This window comes from Dunckerocampus dactyliophorus, chromosome 12 (assembly GCF_027744805.1).
Source record: "Dunckerocampus dactyliophorus isolate RoL2022-P2 chromosome 12, RoL_Ddac_1.1, whole genome shotgun sequence".
Classification (NCBI taxonomy): domain Eukaryota; kingdom Metazoa; phylum Chordata; class Actinopteri; order Syngnathiformes; family Syngnathidae; genus Dunckerocampus; species Dunckerocampus dactyliophorus.
In genome coordinates this window covers 6,321,290-6,344,204 of record NC_072830.1, presented here as the reverse complement: position 1 = coordinate 6,344,204, position 22,915 = coordinate 6,321,290, and the positions used below count along the sequence as shown (strand labels likewise).

Below are 22,915 nucleotides of genomic sequence, written 5' to 3'. Positions count from 1 at the left end.
ACACAAAACTGCCAACATTAGCATTTTTAGTGTTAAAGTGTAGTCATGCCATGTTGGGGAACGTATACTTTAAGACCACTTTGGAATGTTTGTGGCTGTCAAGCACGGTTCTTACATAAACTAGTGGCCTTTATCCGCCTCTAAAGCGTCGTTGATTCCTTCGCTTGTTGTTTATCGGTTGACATAGCAGCTGACGGTGGTTCCAATCTGTTCGAGGTCGCTGAGCTCTGCTCGTTGCGCACCCTGTAGGCGTCGTCTTCCTCCTCTTCATCCTCATTAGAGCCTCCAGAAGCTTCCACACATCATGTTGATGTCTTTTCACGTTACGTAACCACAAGTGGGGCCCCTCCCAGCATGCACCGCCGCCTCCATTATTTATGAGGTCGCCATGGTAACGTCCGCTTGGAGGGGGGTGGAGCATGACAGCTGTGTAAGTGATGGAGAATCGCCCCTCCCCCCGACACACCTGTAGTCATGTGCTCTCGCGGGTCTTCTATGCATTTTTGATGAATGTGTTCGTGTGTGTGTGTGTGTGTGTGTGTGTCACACATTTGTACTAAAAACACTTAAATAATTCATTTAATTCACTCTTTAGAAACTAGTAACAGGACACAAGAAGTGAGAGAGAAGCAGGTTTTGTCATATTTTCTCACACTTACCCTCCCTTTTTGCCCTCTTTTGTGTCTCTTCACGCTTGTCATTGTTGCTTCTGTCCACATGGGCCTCATTTGTCCTCCTCATTCATTCATTCACATGATAAATAGCTCATTGAATGTAACTGAACTGTCCAAACATGATGAATGTGTCTTCTCCTCGTGTCGCAACCTTTTATAGACATTCATGCGCAATAACGGAAATGCTGTAGAAAGAGTCCGTTCCTGGGTCAAAGTGTATCCTGGCTGAATCCCAATTCTACCTCTCAGCCCTTCTCCTTCGTCTTTCCCCTTGTCCTACCCCTTCCCCACCCCTTAAAACTTAGAGCCATGGGGAGAAGCCACTAAGAAATGGCACACCACTTAATTCTTATTACGTCATCACCCTTCACCATTTGTTGGCTCTGACGTAGGCTGATGAGATAATTAAGTGGTTTATAATAAATGTTTCCTTCCATAAAGTAAGGAAACATAATGCATACATGTCTACATTATCACCACACATTTTTTAAATAAAAGGCACAGATTTAGATTAGAAAAGTGTTAGTGTTAGTGTTTTACCTTGACGTGTTTTGTGACCACTGTGACGTATCACTTATCAACTGTTTCACCAGGTCAGCCACGCCTTCCGCTTCATGAGAGCGACCCAAATGGGACAGGATATACCCAACTTGTCTGACAATAAGAAGCCTAACATATTTCCACTAAAAAGACACAATTCAATTCTTTGAGTGCTCCTGTGCTGAGCGGCGAGTTCTTCCAGTACCATGATGAGTATTTCTTGGTGTTTTATCAGCGTGTGAAGTAGAGCGGCAAAGTGACTGTAGAGGAAAGTGACAGCGAGTCACAGTCAGCATCCATCATGACGCCCCTGCTGCACCATCATGTCGTCTTAAAGTTAACATGCAAAGCTCCACTTTGGGGAAACGCTAATCACAACTATTAGCGGCTACTACCTTCAACTTGTTGCTTTTACTCTCTCTGCACTGTTTTTGGTTTCGCTGCTGGCTTCCTGTTTGTAGGGACAACTGTGGAACCCGCTTACATCGGTCCCTTTATATTGCCAACCTGTATATGTCGAACAACTCATCAGGTCCCAGTCCTCTGTGTTATTATTTAAAAAGTGCCAGCCTAAGCTTTATTCATTGTTTTTTTTTTTTACTCTTTTTTTGTTTAATTTATGTGGTTTGTTTATTTATTGAAAAGCTCTTGACACTCTAATTACTATGTTAAATACTGTTGAAAAATTAGGTTCTTTTTGATGCGGTTTACTCGCATTATTATGCCATCCGATCTTCACGATCGGGATCGGCTGCCGATCTGCTGTATTTTGAAAGTCAGATAATATCGGCTTCTGCCACAACATCTGGCCGATTTTGGTTGCCGTATCACGTTCGTAACTCTGGGCCACACTCCAACATTGTAGGTGCGGTAATGCGCCTCAAAGATGGTTGCTACTCAACTCTCGCCACCCGGAAGAAATAGAAAACGCACCACCACCATGCAGACATGTCCGGGGTTTACCGTGGTGAAGTTAGTTTCACGTTGCACGTCGGATATTCGGCTCCGTGGCTCGTAGTAGCAGTAGTTTCCCCTCACTGTGCCAGCACAGCAGTGTTGTGTGGGGAGCTTGCATGCAGCGGCGTAGCTACGTGGTGGCCGTGGCCACCCTTGGTCACTCTCCGGCCCCCCCATCCGCCATCTAGACATTTCAGGTATCAACTTATTGCCACCCCGATGTGAGTAATGGTCTCACGTTGGCTAACCCAATGAAAAAATTCTGGCTGTTACTAGACTTTTAATACAAGGGACTAAACTACATTTTATGTAACAATGTAGCTGCTTTCAAAACATGCAATATATCAACTTACAACTAAATATTTTCAAAATGGTTTTAATGCAGATAATTAACTTGTGAATGCATGAGCCCCTGTAAATACTGCATGGAAGTATGAAGTGAAGTGGGATGCTTTGTATGTCTGAATACATCTTTATTTGACTTTAAAACGCTATATAATAGTCTTCATAATGGCGGACATGTGGATTAACAGTTGCATCTATCTTTTTCTCACAGAGATGCAACGTGGACGAAATTAAAACACTGTAATACAGTCCCAAAACCGGCATGAAAAAAAACTAGAATGTTCTCCTTGACGGGCCCTGATATTGTGGCCCTAAATGGTAGTGTGTTATTGTTTTACAAAGTCACAGCTTACCATGGTGTACAAAAATGTAGTTCCGTTCCTCCCCTGCAGCCGAGTGAGTGAGGCAGGTAGAGCGGCACCTCGCTGCTCTGTCTCTGTGTGGGGGGGGGGAGGGGCACAGAGAGACACAGGAGCAGAGCGACAAAATCTGCACACAGCAAAAAATGTAACATATCGGTTACATGGCCACACGGTGGACTGGTGGTTAGCATGTTGGCCACGCAGTCAGGAGGAGACCAAGTACTCCGGTTTCAAAAACATGCATGTTCAGTTAACTGGAGACTCTAAATTATCCAGGTATGAATGTGAGTGTGCATGGTTATTGTGCTGGCAGGGCAGCCAGTCCAGCTGCCTCTCACCCAAAGTCAGCTGGGATAGGCTCCAGCATACCCCCGCGACCTTGGATGGATATGGTTACATATTCACCGATATTGATTAAGCAGTGATACATAATAGTAAAGTTTTAGGCTTATTGTCTCTGTGTGTGTGTGTGTGGGGGGGGGGGGCACTTTAGTTGTTTTTTTGCCAAATAGCTTTTTTTTTTTTTTTGAAAGATTTATGAAATATTTTTCTGATATTTTATTTTTATTTGTATTATTTTAATGTTTTTTTTTTTTTGCACAAGAGGCAAAAAGAGGTGATGATGCAATTCTCCACTAATCGATTTTGCTTCAGAGCAATTTTAAGCCATATAAGAGGCCACAAGGTGGCAGGTGTGCATTTGGTAAGAGCTAGGCAGAGATCATGTTATCGGAAAAATCACACGCGACAGCAAGGAGGAAGTGAGAGAGCGTGGAGGAGTGTAGCGTGCAGAAGATTACGCATTGTAGGGAAATTTTAACGCACACACACAGTTCAGTTCCAAATATGAAAATTGTAAATAGTTCATGGTGTTATATTTGTAAATTATTTTGATGTAAAACAACCCCTTTTTTGTGTTATGTTGATATAGCTGTTTAGATATTTAAGCTGACAAAAAAGCAAAAAATATTTGTCAAAGTGAAAGATGTGCTTGAAATGTATCTTTTCACAAAAAAAATGGTTTTCTCCCTTTTCTAGTCGGAAACTGATCTTTTCCTGAAGCTTACCTAATCTTTCTTTTGCTAGGTTCCATGTTCATAATGCCTGAGAACACAATATTTTGTGTACCTTGAAAGATCAGTCAAAATCGTCTAAAATGGCCGGTACTGAAAGGGTTGTCTTCTGAAAAATGGCTGGGATTGAATGAGTTGAGCGCTGCACATTGGATTAGTTTTAGTGTGATTGGTGAACAAAAAGGTGAAGAACATCAAGTGGCCCCCACATCTACCCCACTAAGAAGATTCTTTTGACTATTAGTCCTGCCTCATCTTATCCATGTTTTTCATGCATATGTGGTCAGATGGTTTTTATGGTTTAAGAGCAGTTTGGAAGGCTTTCACCATTTTATAAGACACATACAGTGCAAAATAGTGACAACAACAGTAACAAAGTGTCCAGACTTAACATTGGTGCTGTATAATGTTGAATATTCGACTTTGATGTAAGTGTTACATGTTCATACAGGGTCTTCTAAAGTCCACTGTGCTCCATCAGGGTGTGTCCATTACGCATTAGCCGTGACACAAAACAGACACACTGGAATGTGATATTATTATGGAGATGATGTCATAATTTGTCATTTTTTTGGGTGGGCAAGTCAGTGATGAATGAGTGGAAGCAGCGCACAAGATTATGTATGTTTGTGTTGTTTTTTTGTTTTTTGCATGCGTCTTAAGATCCCTAGATACAAACACGCGCACACACAGACACACACACACACACACACACAGCTCCATGCAACCATCTGTCACCCCCCCAACCCTTCTGCATATTGCATTTAAGGACCAGCTGAGTCTACATTGTGTGTGTTTCATGTGATGGTCTTCTTTTGTCCTGTTTTAATGTTTAGGTCGCTTTGTTTACGTTGGTTTAAAAAGGTTTGGGTTTTTTTGTGGCATCTAAAGTTCTACATTGAGTTCTTGCTATGAAAATATTAATGGATTGATGTATGCAACATTGTCCATATGTTTTATCACTGGGTAAGTAAAACTGTAGATTTCATTTTCATCTGGACTTAACTCAAATAAGTAGTAATAGTAACAGTAGACTTAAAAAACCTCAAATAATGACATCATCTTATCACCCATGCAAAGCCTATTGCTAAAAAATAAAATTAAGCGGCGTAACATTATAAAGCTTTTAGTAGAATTTTTATCAGAATTTCACCTTGAAAAAGTCACGGGAGGCGTCGTCACAGGAAGTTATCTCTTTATGGGTCTACCATAAGGAAAGCCTCATTGTTTCTACTCAAAATCAAATCTGTGTGACCCAAACACGGACTAGCATAAAAAGTGGCCCTTGGTTCATATGACAGCAAGTTATGAGATTCATAAACAGTCACGGTCATTTTTATAGTGTTTTCTCGTCATGTCCAGTGAGTTTTAGCAACTGAGTAATAATACTTGGAGTGGCAAACGTTACCTTCAAACTAAACAAGGTTTTGGTGTAAATCGGGGGTACCCAAAGCGTGGGCCGCAGCTTGATTTTTTTATTGGCCCCCACGGAGTATATTCACAGAATTAAATGAAAGAAGCATTATGTAGGATTAGAGCCACATTGAAAAGAGAAAGTTTAAATATTGATATTTCAACAAGACATCACACTAACAATAATAATTATTGGAATATATTTAACAACTTAGCATAATTAAGAATGTAATTTAAGCATAAAAAATGTAATCAGTTAAATATTTAATTCAAATTACATTACTTTTTATTAAATGTAATTCAAAATAAAAATTCATAAAATAATTAAAATTAAAGGTTTTTATTAAATAATAAAAAATATGAATTCACTATTTAATTTCAAATGAATAAAATTTTAATTACATTAATGAATTAATATAATGTAATTAGTATTTTTAATTGGTTAAATATTGTGTTTATAATAATAATGTTAAATTATATTAATAAAAACTGAATTAGAATTAGAATTTAATTATATACAGTAATTTAATTAAAAATAAATTTTAATTACATTTAATTAAGACAATATAAAGATATCAAAGGCAATGTATGAGAAATGAATATAGCCATATCCTTGTTGCCTGTGGCACCCGGGGTATTTTGTTGTTGCTATGGGAACATGTTGTTGTCATCGTAGTAGTAAGTTGCAGGCAGGGCGTTACACACAGACGAGGCGAGCGCGTCTTGGCTGTGACTCCATGATGCCTGCTTCCTGGAGGTGCAGTGTACATGACCACATCACATCTTGCGGTTAAGACTTTGGGTTCTTTTCAAGCATTACTGTCCATTTCCGTGAGAGCAGACATCTTGTGAGACGGCCACAAACAAAGATGTCGGCATATCTGATGACACAAGACATACATTACATTCCATGGTCATGATTATGCTTTAACTGGTTTTGAACATGTATGTATACAAGTTACACCTGAACACTTCACACAATACAGTTCACAGTTCCACATGTCCGAAAAGGAGTAGGAAGAAGCAAAGCTGAGGATTCGGGCTGTAGCAACACAACAAGACGTGGATGGAGAAAGACAAGTGCAGCTCTGTAAAGAAGAGGTGTGGTCCTCACTGACTTCATAACAGACAGGGAGGTGCTGACAGGGGTGTCACTTTCAGCATAGTTTTGACACACACACACACACACACACACACACACACACACACAGTGAAGGTGTCATGTGACCTCTCTAGGAGGTGTTTTCCCCAAACCTTTAAAATAATAATGCTATAGTTGTGTGTCTCAGACAACAATGGAGACTCAACAAATCCTACACCCTGCTGCTTGGGACCAGTCAACATTGTCTTTGACACGCCTTTATTTCAGTGTGACGGTGTTAGATGTTCCACAGACCTTCAGGTCTAATGTATATGATGTGAAGTAGTCTCATGTTACCTTCTGTGTCACCACCAGTAGGCACACAAGAAGCACTCTTTCTTTACTTTACACCACTGTGTATTGCGTGTATTGCAGACCGACAAACAACAAAGAGGGTGTCACTTCCTTGTAAACGGCAAACGTTTGAAGGTTTGATGGCTGCAAACAAACTGCACCTTGTGTGTGTGTCACCCTGCACACACAATAAGCTGTTTGTGTTTGTGTGTGTGTGTGAGGGGGGGGGCATGTGACTCACCTTGTGACATCACAGTGTGTGACATCACACCTTGTGGCAGCAGGCCGGTCAAAAGGATGCCTTGCGCTCGCTCTCTCATGCACATTTTTCACATCACTCTGCTTTTGGTGTGTGTGTGTGTGTTAGTGTGTCTGCACTCAGGTGAGCATGTGTCTTATTTTTTTATTATGTGCAACTTCCTGTTGTGCTGTCAGTGTTTTATATGGCAACTTTAGTGTTTTGTTGTGTGATGAGTGGACTAAAGAGCACTAAATAGCTGTAAAATAGTGAAAGGAGCTTTGTGTATGCGGGATGTAACATCAAACCAAGTTGAATCCAGATCTGATCGGAATTGTCAGCAGTGTAAATGTGAAATATAAAAGTCTGTTGAACATGTTCAGACATGTTCTGTTGGTGGAAGTTTGCTATTTCTATGCATTTTTAATTGGAATCTTGTCTTGCAAACAGTTAATGTGAGTTTTGTGTTTTTATGCTTCATAACCCAATGGGAGGTGCCCAGAGAGATACGTTGTAGTTGTCTATGACCGTGCAGCTAGTCACCACAATGTTACCATTGCAGCCACTAGGCATGGTGGTCTGCATTGTTAGATGATATTATTATTATTATTATTATTATTATTATTATTACACTTTAGATAGCTGAGTGCATTGCTAGTCTAATAGCTTCTCATAGAAGGTCTTGACACACACTCACATAGCACAATCAGTTGCGCAACACTTACATATGACTGATGGAAAACTACTGGGAGAAGTGGAGGCAGACACACACCACATCCATTGTTGTCACTCATACAAACTTAACTTTCACTTTCTAAAGTGAAAGTTCCTTGTGGATGCTTGAGTCCAGCACTATAACTAAATATTTTGCTCTTATTTTTGAATACAACTTGAAAACCTTTTAAATGTTGTGACCATTGACTACTCTTCCGAGAGCAACGTGGTCCCAAGAACCGTGAGGAAAAGCTAAAGAAAAGAAATAGCTTTCACAGCCGCCATCATAAACTTGCTGTGCTTGTTGCAGGAGCGGCGCTGAAGATGTCTGACAATGGGGAGGTCGAGGACAAGCCCCCAGCCCCGCCCATGAGGAACACCAGCACCATGATTGGCTCCTGCAGCAAGGACCCGGTCCCCGTCAACCACGGCTCCAAGCCCCTCCCACCCAACCCGGAGGACAAGAAGAAGAAAGACCGCTCCATCCGATTCATCCTGACGGGGGGAGGCGACAAAAGTGAGTGAGACCCCACCCACCGAGGAATCCCCTTCCTCACAGTTGGGGATTATGGCGCCACCTGTTGCTTTGGCATGCACATGACAGCATGGAAATGCTTTTTCAGGTTTATTTATAACGACAGCATTGTGCTGGGCGGTGATTTATCGGACGCCGGCCCGGGAGGAATGTTTTCAAACATAAATAAAACAAGTTTGCTGTACATGTGAGAGGTCATGAATACGTGCATGAACACATCTTGTCTGTCTGTATTTCAGCCTACAAGAAGAAGGAGCGGCCTGAGATTTCTTTGCCATCTGATTTTGAACACACCATCCATGTCGGATTTGATGCCGTCACTGGGGAGTTTACTGTAAGTGTGTGCGCGTGTGTGTAAGTTTGTTTGTCACACACAAATGAACTTTTCCCTCAATAGTCCCATCAGACAAAGAGGTCTTGTTTAGTTTCAATCTTGATCCGCCTCACTGAACTCTTTTAGCTGGGAGTCTGTGCATGTGTGCGCGTGCACGTCTAAATGCTTGTGCTTTTTTTTTTTTTTTTTGCTGAAGTCACTCCAGTTGAAGTGGTGCTGTCTGAATGAACGACTGCAGCAGTGAAATCATGTGTCTCCTTTTGACGTGCTCACCCACGACATGTGACCCATTTGTGTGATTAGAAATAGGACAAGACAACTCTTTTACGTATGTATGTGCGTACGTGCACAGGGCATGCCCGAGCAGTGGGCCCGCCTCCTGCAGACATCCAACATCACCAAACTGGAGCAGAAGAAGAATCCTCAGGCCGTCCTGGATGTTCTTAAGTTCTACGACTCAAAAGAGACCAGCAACAGCCAGAAATACATGAGCTTCACTGGTACACACGGACACACACGCACTCCTTATCTACACTTCCAATTGCATCTAACTTTTTGGCTTTCCATGCAGATAAAAGTGCAGACGTCTTCACATCATCCACTGCAGCGGTAAGAAAATGTCATAATTTTAAAAATCAGCTCTCAGGAACCAATAGTTCAGTCAGCCCTTGCCACTTTGCACTTCGATTTTCGCAGTTTCACTCTATCACAGTTTTTCAAAAATATATTAATTTTGCTGGCCAAATGAAGTAAAATGCAAATGTTACTGTAATGTTTGGTCAGATGCATAAGCGCCAGGCTTGATCGCTGGAAGAACAGGCTTGTATTGCAGGTTTGAATTATCTCACAGCAGGCACAATAATCCCTGTTGGGGCCGCAATCCACACCGAGCTAAAACTCAACTCTGAACCCATGACGTCACTTCCTGTCCGCACTACATGCACTTGGAGGAAAACACACCAGTTTCAGTATGATTATTTTCTCTTGTGTCTACTATATTTGGTAATACGAATGTAATAGTGACTATAGAGGTGTTATTTTATGTCTAGAGGGCTCTAGTAATGTTAGATATTTACAAGGTAGTAAACAGGTTTTCTATGCTCTAACTACAAAAATATTCCATTTAAAAATAAGGAATCTCTGGGAGACTCACTTTTTACGGTTGGGTCTGGAACCAGTTAACTGCGATAAGCAGTATGATCACATTGCGAGAAAATTATTTAGTTTGAGTCAGAAGGTGAGAGCAAACCTCACATGCCCTCAGAAGCTTCTTCAGCAATGGCTGGAGTGGTGTGAGGAATTTAGTGACGTCTAGCGGCCAGCTTGTAGACTGCAGCCAGTCTACACCTCAGCTGGTCGTAAATAAATGGTTGAATGCTGACAGAGCCAAGTGTTTGCACTGATGATTGTCTACGTTAAAACTATTAAGACTATTACTTATTATAATATTTAATGTCATTTGGGTGTCATTTGCTATTCTCATTGCATTCAAACTTAGTCGCCTCATGTGCGCCTCATTCCGATCGTTTTGCTAGAATTCTGGAACTCTGGAACCTCAGAGGCTTTAGAGGTTCCAGAGTGTTTTTAGTTTAATGTGGTGCCAGTGTCTGAAAGTTGCTGAGAATGTGAAATGAGATTGGAATGAGGATGAAAAGGTGGTGTTGATGCCACTCCTTGTTTTCTCCCTGCAATGTGAATCAGCATCTTTTACTAACTTTTGCTGCTGCTGCAACCTGGGCACTCGCCCAGCAGCACTGACATCTAAGGATCCCCGTGTCCTTGCATCCTAGCATCCTTTAGTGCGACATCGGGAAGCAGACATGTCAAGTATGCCGTTAGTTTAGTGAAGGATGACAGGAAGTGATATCATCATGATGTGATGGTCCCCCCACAGAGCTCCAAGACCGTCTCGGAGACACCCGCCATCGCCACCGTGTCTGAGGATGAGGACGAAGACGAGGCCGAGCCCCCGCCCATCATCGCCCCCCGACCAGAACACACAAAGTCGGTAAGGACGCATGCGCGCGCACACACACACACACACACACACACACACACACACACACACACACACACACACACACACACTTTTGTTTAAATACACATATTTTTTCCACATTAGGCAAAGACTGATGACCCATCCTCTCTCTCTCTCTCTCTCACTCAAACACACAGACACACACACACACACACACACACACACATACACACACACATTTTTGTCTCAGACATGTTGGCGGTTGAGAGGCTGCTGCTATGGCGCCCTCCAGCGTCTCCATGGTGATGACTCTGTTGGGCTTGATTGGAACTCACACACACTTCAAACTAATGATTTACATTGTGGGAACTTGATGTTAGAGGCCATCGTGTCCTCACCATGTGACAGTTTGTCAGATTTACGTCCTCAAACACACACACACACACATAGTAAGATCAGTGTTTGTAAATTATATTTAAATGTACCAAAATGTTCCGTGTCCATTGCTGCCATCAGATATACACTCGCTCAGTGATCGAGCCACTGCCGCCTCCTCCCACCAAAGATGCCGCCACCTCCCCCATTGTCGTGCCAACCGCCGCCGCCACTGCCGCCATCACCCCCACCGCCCCAGCGGAAGGTGCTCCCAGCAGCCCCCCCAGCGCAAGCCCCGCACCGGGACCCTCCCTGCCCCGCCCTCAGGACAAAGGAAGGAAGAAGAAGATGTCTGATGAGGAGATCCTGGAGAAGCTGAGTAAGCGCTTTCATCTCATGAAACCAGTTACTGGTAGACGATTAAATTGGCCGCTGGATGTGAAAAAATGTCGGCGTCATGAAGAAAACCTTTATTTTGGAAAAGACTTCGCAGACGCCACAATAAAAGCCTGTATTTGTTTTAAACCACGCCCACGTGCATGTCCAGATGTGCTCAGGCCACCCTCTGCTGGTAAGACTGGGATACAGTCTGTCTACTTGATTGACAGACCTGATATCCCCTTGTCCCCGCCCCCTTTGTCCAGTCCACCCATCTGATTGGCCGTTCTTCTCCTGTGTGAAGTTTTGTCCAAACTTTCCTGCTCAAGTGGAACAACTGAATTCTACATCTACTTGTATATGCACAGTTTCTTTCTTGGGGAACTGTCATCAAACTCTCCTCTCCATTTTGTTTCTCTCCTGGTGGATTGGCATCTGATCCTCCTCTCCGTCTCTGCTCTTCCTGTCAGTCAGCATGCTGCATCGAGTCACAGATTTATCAGAATTAAGATGATAGGCTGCTCTATTCATCCTAATTCTTTGGCAATAGAACTTGATTTAGTAGTAAAGTCTATTCCCTTCACAAGTGTGCATGTGTGTGTTTGTCAGGAACCATTGTGAGTGTGGGAGACCCCAAGAAGAAATACACTCGCTTTGAGAAGATAGGACAAGGGTGAGGCGCTGTCGTGTGGACGTTTTATTCAAGTTTGTGTCCAACGATGTCGACGTTAAGCTGGATTTTTATCTGCTTTCAGTGCATCTGGAACGGTTTACACGGCTATTGACATCGCCACCGGACAAGAGGTTGGTTACCTTTATCACATCCGTCCATCAAGCCCTTTGGATCTGCTTAATGGAAAAACCTGTTGTATAGTTCACTACATGTAACATAAATAAAGGTCATCTTCTGGGACGGAAAGAGAGAAAGTCTATCTCTTGTGCCTCAGGTTGCCATCAAGCAGATGAACCTTCAACAGCAGCCCAAGAAGGAGCTGATCATCAACGAGATTCTGGTGATGAGGGAAAACAAAAACCCAAATATTGTCAACTATCTGGACAGGTGAGAGACCTTTCCAAGTGCAGATGGGGGGAACCAGTGTGTGTTAGGACAGCTAAGTCTTTACAGTATCCACGGTCTATGCAAGGGCAGCATAATAGGTGGCACAGCGCAATGACGCAGTCACACTAACGCTCCCTTTCAACTTGTGGCAAAAATGTAGACTTCAAACTGCATAAAATTTTTAAAATGGTGACAATTGGTAGAGCAAAACCAGGCTTAAGATAATATAAGATATAATAATGTTCGCCATGAATTTGTCATTGTGTCATGTTATTGCTCATTTGTATGCGAACATAAACATGGAATGAAACGTGACACTACCTTCCTATTGGTGGGGGGAGCTTATCAATCACAACATGAGCAGCCATTTGGTTGCAGAGGGAGAGGGTGGAAGGTAAGCCAACGCTGCCATCAGGTGGCCAACTGACGTGAGGTATGTGAGGCGTTATGTCTTTGAAATTAATGTTATATTCAGCTTGCTTGAGGTGGACAAAAACTTATACTTAAAAAGGCTAAAAACTACCCTGCACTCCAAAGGGTTCAAGTCAAGTTTTGAGTATTTCATCAGTTCCTGCTTCTCTCTGCGGTTGCCGTAGTTACCTGGTGGGTGACGAGCTGTGGGTGGTGATGGAGTACTTGGCCGGAGGTTCCTTGACTGACGTGGTCACAGAAACCTGCATGGACGAAGCCCAGATAGCTGCAGTGTGCAGAGAGGTAAAGGAACATCTCGACGTTTGTGTTTGTTCGTAAAAGAAATGCTGAAAATGAAGAGTGATTTGCTCTATCTGACCACCGCGTGTGTCGCTCCCCCCCCATCCCCAGTGTCTCCAAGCGTTGGAGTTCCTCCACTCCAACCAGGTCATCCACCGAGACATCAAGAGCGACAACATCTTGCTGGGAATGGACGGCTCTGTCAAGCTCAGTCAGTTCACATCATCGTCTTTGTTGTATAATTGCTTTTCTGTATTGCTTTACCTGGTGGACCCCGTTTGTGTTCCCAGTAGATAAAGCCAGGTCCATGAAGGTAATATTGCAGGGGTGTCCAAAGTGCAGCCTGGGGGCCATGCGGCCTGTGACACATTGTAGAAAAAAATTGAACAGAAATGTTAATACTATTAACTAAATTTTTAAGCTTTTTTTTTTTTTTAAGCCTTTTTACAAATTGATGAGTCTGGTGTGTAAGAACACCCATCTACTGGTCTACAGCTCCACCAGCAGCTCAGGGTTAGAGGTTGTTGTTGCTAGTTTCGGCCAGTAGAGTGTGTTGTAGTTCCACTGATGTGATTGATGCAGTCAGAGGCAGGGAGGACTTTCAGTATTAGTGCAGACCTGCCAACATGTGCGAATGTGTCATACTCGACATACAATTTCACTCTTGTATGCTGCTCTCCATTTTGTTACATTTCGCTGCATTTCAGTTTGGAGTTGAGTCTGTACAGTACAGATAAATAAAGATTATCAGTTTCTCAATAGTATTTCAAACTGGGGGAGGGAGCACAAGAACATTTCTGTCTCCCGGTGGGGGCATGACAGGAAATAAATGAGAACCACTAGCATAGGGAGAGTTCTTTTGTTGTTGTTCTGTTTTTGTTTTGTTTTTTAAAGCGTACTTTTTGTGGTGGCTGTTGTCTCGTCAATGTAAAATTGCTGACACCTGGCGGCCAGTGTAGAATTCTACATTGTACAGCTTTGAATGTGTCTTTTCAATGCCTTATATTTGTATTTCATTCATTCATTTAGCCATTTAGTATGCTTGAAAGTGCTTAGTTTAGTTTAGGCCAAGAATATCTAACATTTTATTAAATATCCATCCATCCATTTTCTATACCGCTTCTCCTCATTAGGGTCGTGGGGGTATGCAAACTTACTAATAGGCCGTTGTCAACCACAAAACAGCTTTAATTAATTTATTTATTTTTGAAAAACCGTGACAGGGTGAAGATGCAAAATTCAAACCGCAAAGTAGCGAGGGACGACTGTACACTAATTTGAAGCTGACATGTGAATGTTTTGTTCAGATTATATTGACCTACATTGGATCGTCTTTAATGTACAAATTATATCAAAGTGTCCCTGTGGAAAAGGTTTGGACGCTGCTTTAAGCAAAGAAGATGAAGAACATAAACCTTACAAGTTTATAGTAACAGTCTCTCTCTCTCTTCTCTCCTTTCAGCTGACTTTGGCTTTTGCGCCCAGATCACGCCAGAGCAGAGTAAGCGCAGCACCATGGTCGGCACTCCCTACTGGATGGCTCCAGAGGTGGTGACCCGTAAAGCCTACGGCCCCAAAGTGGACATCTGGTCTCTGGGCATCATGGCCATAGAGATGGTGGAGGGGGAGCCGCCCTACCTCAATGAAAACCCACTCAGGGTGAGCACATTGGTCTGACTCTTGGTGTGTGTCTTATCTGTAAAAAGCGCCGTCCTCATCTAATCTTGTATTCCTTACATCACCACTGGATGAAAGCACAGTTAAAAAGTCATGTGTTCACTTTAGGCCCTCTATCTCATCGCCACCAACGGCACGCCAGAGCTGCAGAACCCTGAGAAACTATCCGGCACCTTCAGAGACTTCCTCAACAGATGTTTGGAGATGGATGTGGAGAAGAGGGGCTCGGCCAAGGAGCTGTTGCAGGTACGGAGCGCTTTAGAACCCCTCAGATGGAACACGAGGAACTTCTCAAATGTCCGTATTTTGCTTTGCCACAGATAGTGAGAACAGATGCAACTGATATTTAAAAAGAAAAACATCGATAACAACATGACACCATAATAATGCCTTTATTAACTGTACAGGCAAGCCACATTTGAACTGTCATAGAAGTGTAAAAAGAAGTGAATCAATGCTAGCAGTAAGGGTGCATTCACACCTGCCACTTTTGGTGCGGTTAAAAACAAACTTTCGGTCGTTTGCTCTGCAAGTAATGTTTGTTTAATCAAGGGTGGACGTCTGAGAAATGGGGCTATCTCAGGGGTGTCCAATGAGCGGCCCGAGGGCCATTGGCAGCACATTCTAAAAATAACATTTAACAAGAAAACTAAGGGGGAAAAAAACTAGAAAAGTCTGTTAATTTTACAAGAATTAAGTCACGCTATTAAGAGGGAAAATGTAGTAATCTAACGAGAAGTGAGAGAGACTAATGTTGTAATATTAAACATTTTTTTAAATGTAATTTTAGTTGCATAATGTTGAAATATGGATGTCTTTTTTTCTCTTAAAGTTGTAATAACCAAAACAAAGTTAGGCAGTGGGAAAGATAACATTACGAGAATAAAGTCAAAATATGAAGTCATAATTACAAGAAGAAAATATACAAGAAGAAAGCTTTGGAAAATAGAAAACTGCAGAAATGGAAAAACAGGTGTAATTTTACGAGAGTAAAGTCAAAATTTGAGGAGAAAACAATGTATTTTAACGAGACAAAAGTTGCATTTTTACGAGAATGAACGTGCAAGATTATGAGTAAAAATATCATTTTAGTAGCCAATCCATCCATTTTCTATGCCGCTTTTCCTTACTAGGGTCGCTGGGGTATGCTGGAGCCTATCCCAGCTGACTTTGGGCGAGAGGCGGGGTACACCTTGGACTGGTCGCCATCATTTTAGAAGAATACATTGTAGAATACAGTTTAAATATTAGAGAAAAATATGTTGTTGTTTTTTAAGTCATAATATTATGGGAAACAAACCACAATGATGTTGTAATTTTTGTTTGGGGGAAAAAGTCATATTACGCGAAAATTTATGAAGATTGTTTAAGAAGAGAATTGAAATACAGTCAAACTTGTCTATAGCGGCCACTAAAGGGAAACAGCAAAAGTGGCAGCTATGGGCAGGTGGCTGTTATAGACAGGTAGGCGACCATTTTGAATTTGTGCGTGCACATATTAACATGACTGTGATTAGAAGCTGAGATGTGAATATTTTGTTCAGATTATATTGACCTACATTGGATCGTCTTTAATGTACAAATTATATCAAAGTGTCCATGTGGAAAAGGTTTGGACGCTGCTTTAAGCAAAGAAGATAAGGACAGGAGGACAGGACCAAAAGTTGATACTAATAATTTTTCCACTATATCACAAAGTAGAGATGCAGCTTTTTTCTTTTTTTTTTTTTTTAAATATATATAACTTCTTAACATATCTGTGGCCCCCGCTGGAAAAAGTTTGGACACTCCTGCCCTATGTCAAACAGTCTGTCTCAATTTGGATCAGGACTTGAATTTGCTTGAATTCCAAAGTGTATGTTTTGTTGACTCATTGCTTTCATTTTTGAACTATTTCTCTTGTCCACATCAGCATCAGTTCCTGAAGATGGCCAAGCCTCTCTCCAGTCTGACTCCGCTCATCCTGGCCGCCAAGGAGGCCGCAAAGAACAACCGCTAGCTCACAGCACCGCCGCCTGTCCTCCTCCTCTTCCTCGCCTTCTCTGTCTCCTTCCTGAAGATGATCGTCTGGGTCTTCCCCGGTGACCCTTGACCCCCAGTTCTGCACCTCCCACAAAACACTGGACTCTTGGAGGAGGGCGGGGACTAAGCGAATGATGTCATTGGGTAGTCAGTGATGTCATCAGCAGAGACTCATGGGAACTTTTTGGCATACTTTGTTTTCTACGTGTGTGTGTGTGTGTGTGTGACAGAGAGAGCATGTGTGTTTATTTTATGGTCTTCTATCAGAATGTGCGTTTGCTGTTTTTAATGCTGTCTTTTTTTAAATCCTTGTGTGTGGCGACAGAGGGATGCTGGGATATCAAGTGATTGTAGCACAGACACGTCGTGTCCAGTCTGCACTGTGAGTTGTTAACAATAAGAATCAAGTCATAGCATACACTGTCAGAACCGCTGATGGACGGCGCCAGCAGGTCCTCATAGAACTTCAAGCCAAGTCAGCATTAAATGTCATGAAACATGTTTACCCATTCTGCAACCTGACAAACTCCCTCCGTCAGCGCATCTGCGACATCTTGGAAGCTGCCGGATCAGCACAGCGACTGCGATGCAGAGAATGCATGTTTTTCCCTTCGCGGTACGACGGAGAAGTGGTTATGAACACGCCGTGGCGGACACCTGTGTACAAATGAAGAGCAGGAAATAAACGCTGCGATGAATCAATGCCGTGTTTGCCTCCTGTCTGGACCAGACTGCATTAATGGGCAATTTATTAGGCGCCCCCTACTGGTCCTACTGGTGGAAAATCATTTTACTGTACATTTTCCATTGCTGAAACATTGTGGTTATTCTCTCAGAAGGTTCAGTGGTTGTTTCCCAACTCAGTGGTTGCTGGTTCGATCCTAGAATCCACTGTAATCATTACATTGCAATTGTGACCATGACTGAAGACAAGAATGGCTTTAAATAGCATTAGCAGCACGCTAGTCACAAGAAAAGGCTTTCAACAGAGTACAGCCTGGAGGTTGCTTTACCAAAATCTGCACATTAGCACTTAATAAGATCATCACATCTCACATTTGTGTCCCCATATAGTATCAGCATTTGGGACCAAATATGAGGTGAAAGAAAAAGGGGAAAAATACAGTGTTGTAGTCTATGCAGCATGGGAGAAACTTAGATGGTGCGTTCAAGGACTGTTGAACATAGTAGGACAAGTCGCCGCTCGCATTAAACATGCAAAAACTGGAGAATGTCGAACTATATATATAATAGCCCATACTTCCAAATGTTATATCCTTTTACATGCATTTTGATGTACTTATTTACAAATTATTTTGTTTTAGTTTTTTTTTATCATTGCGCCTGAATGTTTCCCGGGGACCCCTGCCTTACAGCATGCTTGCTCTTTTACACATTTGAAAATACTGTAATCAATACTGAATACTGAATGCACTGTATCGAATCGTTCTCTTTTTAATATATATCGTTTTTGAATCGTATCTTAACCCGTGTATCTAGATGCGTATCGAATCGTTTACCACAAAGAGGTTTACATCCCTGCTTATTATAGGTAAAAAAAATTCTATCTGTTATGAATTGCAATTAATTATGAGTTAACTAAGGACAAATGGGATTATCGCAATTAAATATTTTAATCGATTGACAGCCCAAATTTTTACACAACAATGCTGACTAAAGGAGACAAACGGGAGCGATACAACATTAAGTGGCTAACAGAGTGCATCATGTCCGAGTGCGTGAGCTGCAGTCATTTGGTGCAGTGTGTGTGTGTGTGTGTGTTATTGATTGATGCCTCTTTGTGTTGCGGTGGATTTCCCCCTCCCCGCCTCCGCTTTTCATTACCTTTTGCATAACAGCCTCCACTGCAGAGGAAGAACGCTGCAGAGAGATGAAGCACAACACACACACTTCAGGAAGTCTGAGTCAGAGACTTCTATTTCATTTAGACAACATTTAGATGTTCAGGAAAGAGAAGTTTGCACGTTTTTCATTTCAATCAAATATTGGCTCACACTGGTGGACTAATATTATATTGTGTTAAGTATTCAGTATTGGCTGATTGACTAAAAGACAGAGAGGCGTGTCAGGTCCAATTTGAAGTAACACATAAGGTTCTGGTTAAGGACTAACAGCAGTCCAAAGACTGATCCACAGTACCAAACAGCCCTCAGATCAGGTTCTGACCAGGTGTAAATATTCCAGAAATTTCAGTCCAGGGGTTCTGGATGATATTATCAATTTGGGTTTTCCAGCATTTCAAATGTTGTGGAAAGGCAACTTTCTTGTGACATGGCTGTAAATGATCACGTGACTCCAGTTATGTTTTTTCCCCATCCTTACGTCCATTCGCTATAGCTTGTCCTCATTTGGGTAAGAAACAGGATACACCCACTGGTCACCAGCCAATCACAGGACACAAATAGACAACCATTCACACCTACGGAATTTAGCGTCTTCAATAAATCCACTGTGTATGAAAAGAAGCGCGCGATGGTCACCTTGGAAACACAGTGCGGAGGAGTTACATAAGCACACAGGGGCTACCCTAATACAATATGTGTGCGTGTAACGTCATCACCAGGCGTTTCTGCCTGCAGTCGGCGTGCACGCGCAGCGCGCTCAGGTCAGGCAACAGGCAGGCAACAAGGCACGCGCAGAGGCACGGGACCAGTCACTGCGGCGCACGAGCCACTCAGCTTCTGTGAGCTCGAGACGAGGCAGCCAAGTGGCGACATTTTGGTAAGAAAACTGTCAGCGTTTCTCTCACAATCTTAGTGAAAACTGGCAATGTCTCTCTCACAGCATGCTCGATTTTGGTCGTGTGTTGTCACCAGGAGAGAGTCTTACACGCAAATATGTCAGCGTGTTTGTGTTTGGAACATTGGGATAGATGAATACCTTGAGGCGCGAATCTTTCCATGCTGTTTAGGTAACTATGTGAGCGATATAACATCATGAAACGGAGAGGGTCTCAGCGTGGGGAGATGTCTCCAAGGATGCACTGGTTTGGAGCGATCAAAGGTATAAATGTGTGGTCAAGTCAAAGAACACGGCAAGTTGTCCTCTGTTTGGTGGATTTATTTCAATCAGTGGCAACAAGCACTGGTAAACTGTGCTCTTTATAAGGCTTTATGTTGTGGTACTGTAACAACATACAAAGAATACAAAAAAGTCACTGAATAAATAATCAATAAATGAATGTAGTTAATTATAATAATAATAATATACATAATAAACATAATGAGTAGCCAAAGGCACATCAAATACAGAATTCAATAAGGAAATTAAGTCAATATGATGCTTAATATAATAAATCGCCATACAGTTAGCTTTGAGTGCTAATGTTAGCATTAATGAACACAAGAGTTACACTGAACAAAAGGTGTACAATAGAACTCACGCAGCTCTAACAACGGAATTAAAGCCTCACCTTTATGCATTCACACACAGCATTAACTTGGGGAAACAAGGATGAGGTGCAAGGAAGGAGAGGAAAAGTACATCTGCCTGTACAGCGTCGGAGAAGTCATAAAAAGTAAGTTTCAACTGACGTAACAGCACACTACTGCGGTGCATTCACTGATGGCCGAACACAGTGGAACAAAACAACGGCAAAAAATATCAGTAAAGCATAAAAAACGCAAAACATAGTAAATTATGGGCTTTCTAACACAGCCGCCCCACACTTGTCTGCATAGACAGTCGAATCTCATGTAGAAAGCCCATTCAAGTGATGTTGATGTAGTGAGGCATCATAACATCCCATCAATAGAATGTTAGGAGTGATGGGATCTGGATCAGCTATGTTTGATGAGACATATCCGAGGGGCTTTGCATTGATGATGCCTTCCACTTCTACCAAGACTGTCCGAAGCACACTTTCAGGTACTATCTGGTCCTTAAGAACAACCTTAAGAGCAGTCTTCACAGCTCTCACTTCTCTTTCCCAAGCTCCACCAAAGTGAGTAGCGCTTGCAGGGTTGAAATGGAACTCAATCTGTTGTTCCGCCAACTGTTCCTTCAAATGAGGAGCCATGGCCTCCAAAGCCTCATGTAGCTCTCAAACTCCACCAACAAAATTTGTTCCATTGTCAGACAGGAGCTCGAAAGGTTTACCTCTTCTGCAAATGAAAAGCCGTAGAGACATCAAGAAAGAGTTAGCGTCAAGGCTTTCCAAGAAGTTTATATGCACGTAGCGAATTGTCAGGCATTTGAAGACTATGCCCCAACACTTGTCTATCCGGCGTCCAAGCTTCACTGTGAGGTGGCCAAAACGGTCGACACCAGTCAAATAAAAGGGTGGCTTATACAGGCACAGACGAGCCAGTGGCAAATCTTCCATTTTAGGGCCAGGCCGATTGGCACGCCAAATCTGGCTTTGCACGCATTGGCTCTGATATCGTTTTACTGCTTCTCTCCCTAGTAAAATCCAAAAATCCAGCACTCTCTCTGGTACAGGATGTAGAAGGGTCTCATCAAAATCCTGTATGATGAGCAGGGGATGCTTTGGGTGTAACACGATTGGGTGAATGGTATGAGAACTCTGAGAAGTCCCATATCTTAATCATACTCAGGAGATAAGGAATTCAAATGACTGCTGGTTGATAATCGTCGGTCTGCTGTGAGTGCTTTGAGCTCCTCCCAGAATGACTCTGACTGGGCCTGTTTTAAGGAGGAGATTCTCAGCTCTGATGTAGTCAGCTGCCTCACTGGTTGCGTAAGAATTCGGATCAGCCACCCCATGTAGGGATTGCACTGTTGCCTGCATTATGTCCCTCCATGTGGAGAACAGGCTAACACCAGATAGTTGGGGACAAGAAGTAACTGTCACATTTCCAAATGAAGCTTTCCTCAGCTCAACATCATGTGGCTCCGGACAGGCTTTTGGAGTGGTTGGCCAATGGTCCTCAGTGTGACGCAGGAAGTCAGGGCCTTGGTGACAACTGTGTGGTCTGGCAAGCTCCTTCAAGGTCTTGCCCTGAGTGATGTCATTGGTTGGGTTGTTTGCACAATCCACATACCTTCAGTTGCCCACGTCGGTAAGATTCTGGATCTCTGCCACACGTGTGTTCCCACAAAGACCTTGTAGTGGCCAGATTCTGACCTGATCCAGTGGAGAACAGTGTTGGAGTCTGACCAGAGGATGACCTTTCCGATGGGTATGGTGAGCTCAGTTTGAAGGACACAGGTTGAGCACCAGTGAGTGCAGCACTCAGCTCTAACCGTGGCATGGATAGTTCCCTCTTTGGCGACACACAGGCTCTTGCCAGAACGAAGGAAACATGGACTCGTTTATGGAGGTCTTCTGTCCGTAGATAAGCAACAGACCTGTTGGCTCTCTCAGAAGCATCGCAGAAGATATGCATATCGTTGTTTGACGTGGAAGAGTCCGCGCATGCTGGTGCGTAGCATCTGGGAAGTTCAATCTGTATGAGGTCAGGAATCTTCTGTTCCCATGCTAACCATCGGTCACGAAGGCTCTGTGGCTGGATTGGGTCACCCCGGCCTATTCGTTCCTCCCAAAGATCTTGAACTAAGATCTTGGCCCTCATGGTGAATGGTACAATATAGCCTAGTGGATCATATTGACAGGCAAGTACTTTGTAGACGTTCCTCAACGTGGGTTCAGTTCTCTCCACGGGTCTAAGTTTATACTTCAGGGAGTCACGGAGGCAATCCCAGTGCAACCCAAGAATTGGCTCCTGAAGATCTGTGCTGGATTGGGAAAGCCATAACTCTCGTATCTGGAGTTGCATGGTAGGTGTTCAATGACAGCTGGAATGTTGCTAGCCCACTGGCATATCTGGAAGCCGCCACAGTGGAGTATCTGGCGCAGACTATCAAGATTCTTGCTTCCCCCTTTTGAATGGGTGCTACTGAGACAATTATCCACATCAAAAATCCACAAACAAAGTATCCACAAACAAAATCAATGAGACTGCGTTTGGACTTACTTGTGTCTTAGACTTGTCGCTGCAGGGCGTAGATGGCACAGCAAGGACTACATGTGGAACCAAAAGGCAAAACTTGCCATTCGTCGATTTTTGGTTCCTCATTTCTCTTCATGTCCCGCCAGAGGAAGCGCAGAATT

General features: G+C 42.9%; 1 protein-coding gene across 2 annotated transcripts in view; it reads left to right on the top strand.

The window, feature by feature from the left end:
* Nucleotides 1–17,964, top strand: part of pak1 (p21 protein (Cdc42/Rac)-activated kinase 1) — a 28,676-nt gene extending 10,712 nt beyond the window's left edge. The window contains exons 2-16 of one of the 2 annotated variants that reach the window (XM_054794273.1): nucleotides 8,062–8,268; nucleotides 8,526–8,620; nucleotides 8,973–9,120; nucleotides 9,192–9,229; nucleotides 10,515–10,628; nucleotides 11,115–11,352; nucleotides 11,521–11,544; nucleotides 11,961–12,024; nucleotides 12,107–12,155; nucleotides 12,299–12,411; nucleotides 13,008–13,125; nucleotides 13,234–13,333; nucleotides 14,585–14,781; nucleotides 14,908–15,045; nucleotides 16,712–17,964. In XM_054794273.1, the coding sequence (XP_054650248.1) occupies nucleotides 8,076–8,268; nucleotides 8,526–8,620; nucleotides 8,973–9,120; nucleotides 9,192–9,229; nucleotides 10,515–10,628; nucleotides 11,115–11,352; nucleotides 11,521–11,544; nucleotides 11,961–12,024; nucleotides 12,107–12,155; nucleotides 12,299–12,411; nucleotides 13,008–13,125; nucleotides 13,234–13,333; nucleotides 14,585–14,781; nucleotides 14,908–15,045; nucleotides 16,712–16,798 (1,716 nt within the window). In that variant the 5' untranslated portion in view covers nucleotides 8,062–8,075 and the 3' untranslated portion in view covers nucleotides 16,799–17,964. The remainder of the gene's footprint in view (nucleotides 1–8,061; nucleotides 8,269–8,525; nucleotides 8,621–8,972; nucleotides 9,121–9,191; nucleotides 9,230–10,514; nucleotides 10,629–11,114; nucleotides 11,353–11,520; nucleotides 11,545–11,960; nucleotides 12,025–12,106; nucleotides 12,156–12,298; nucleotides 12,412–13,007; nucleotides 13,126–13,233; nucleotides 13,334–14,584; nucleotides 14,782–14,907; nucleotides 15,046–16,711) is intronic. The other variant, XM_054794274.1, reaches the window with a different exon arrangement.
* Nucleotides 17,965–22,915: the final 4,951 nt, after the last annotated feature.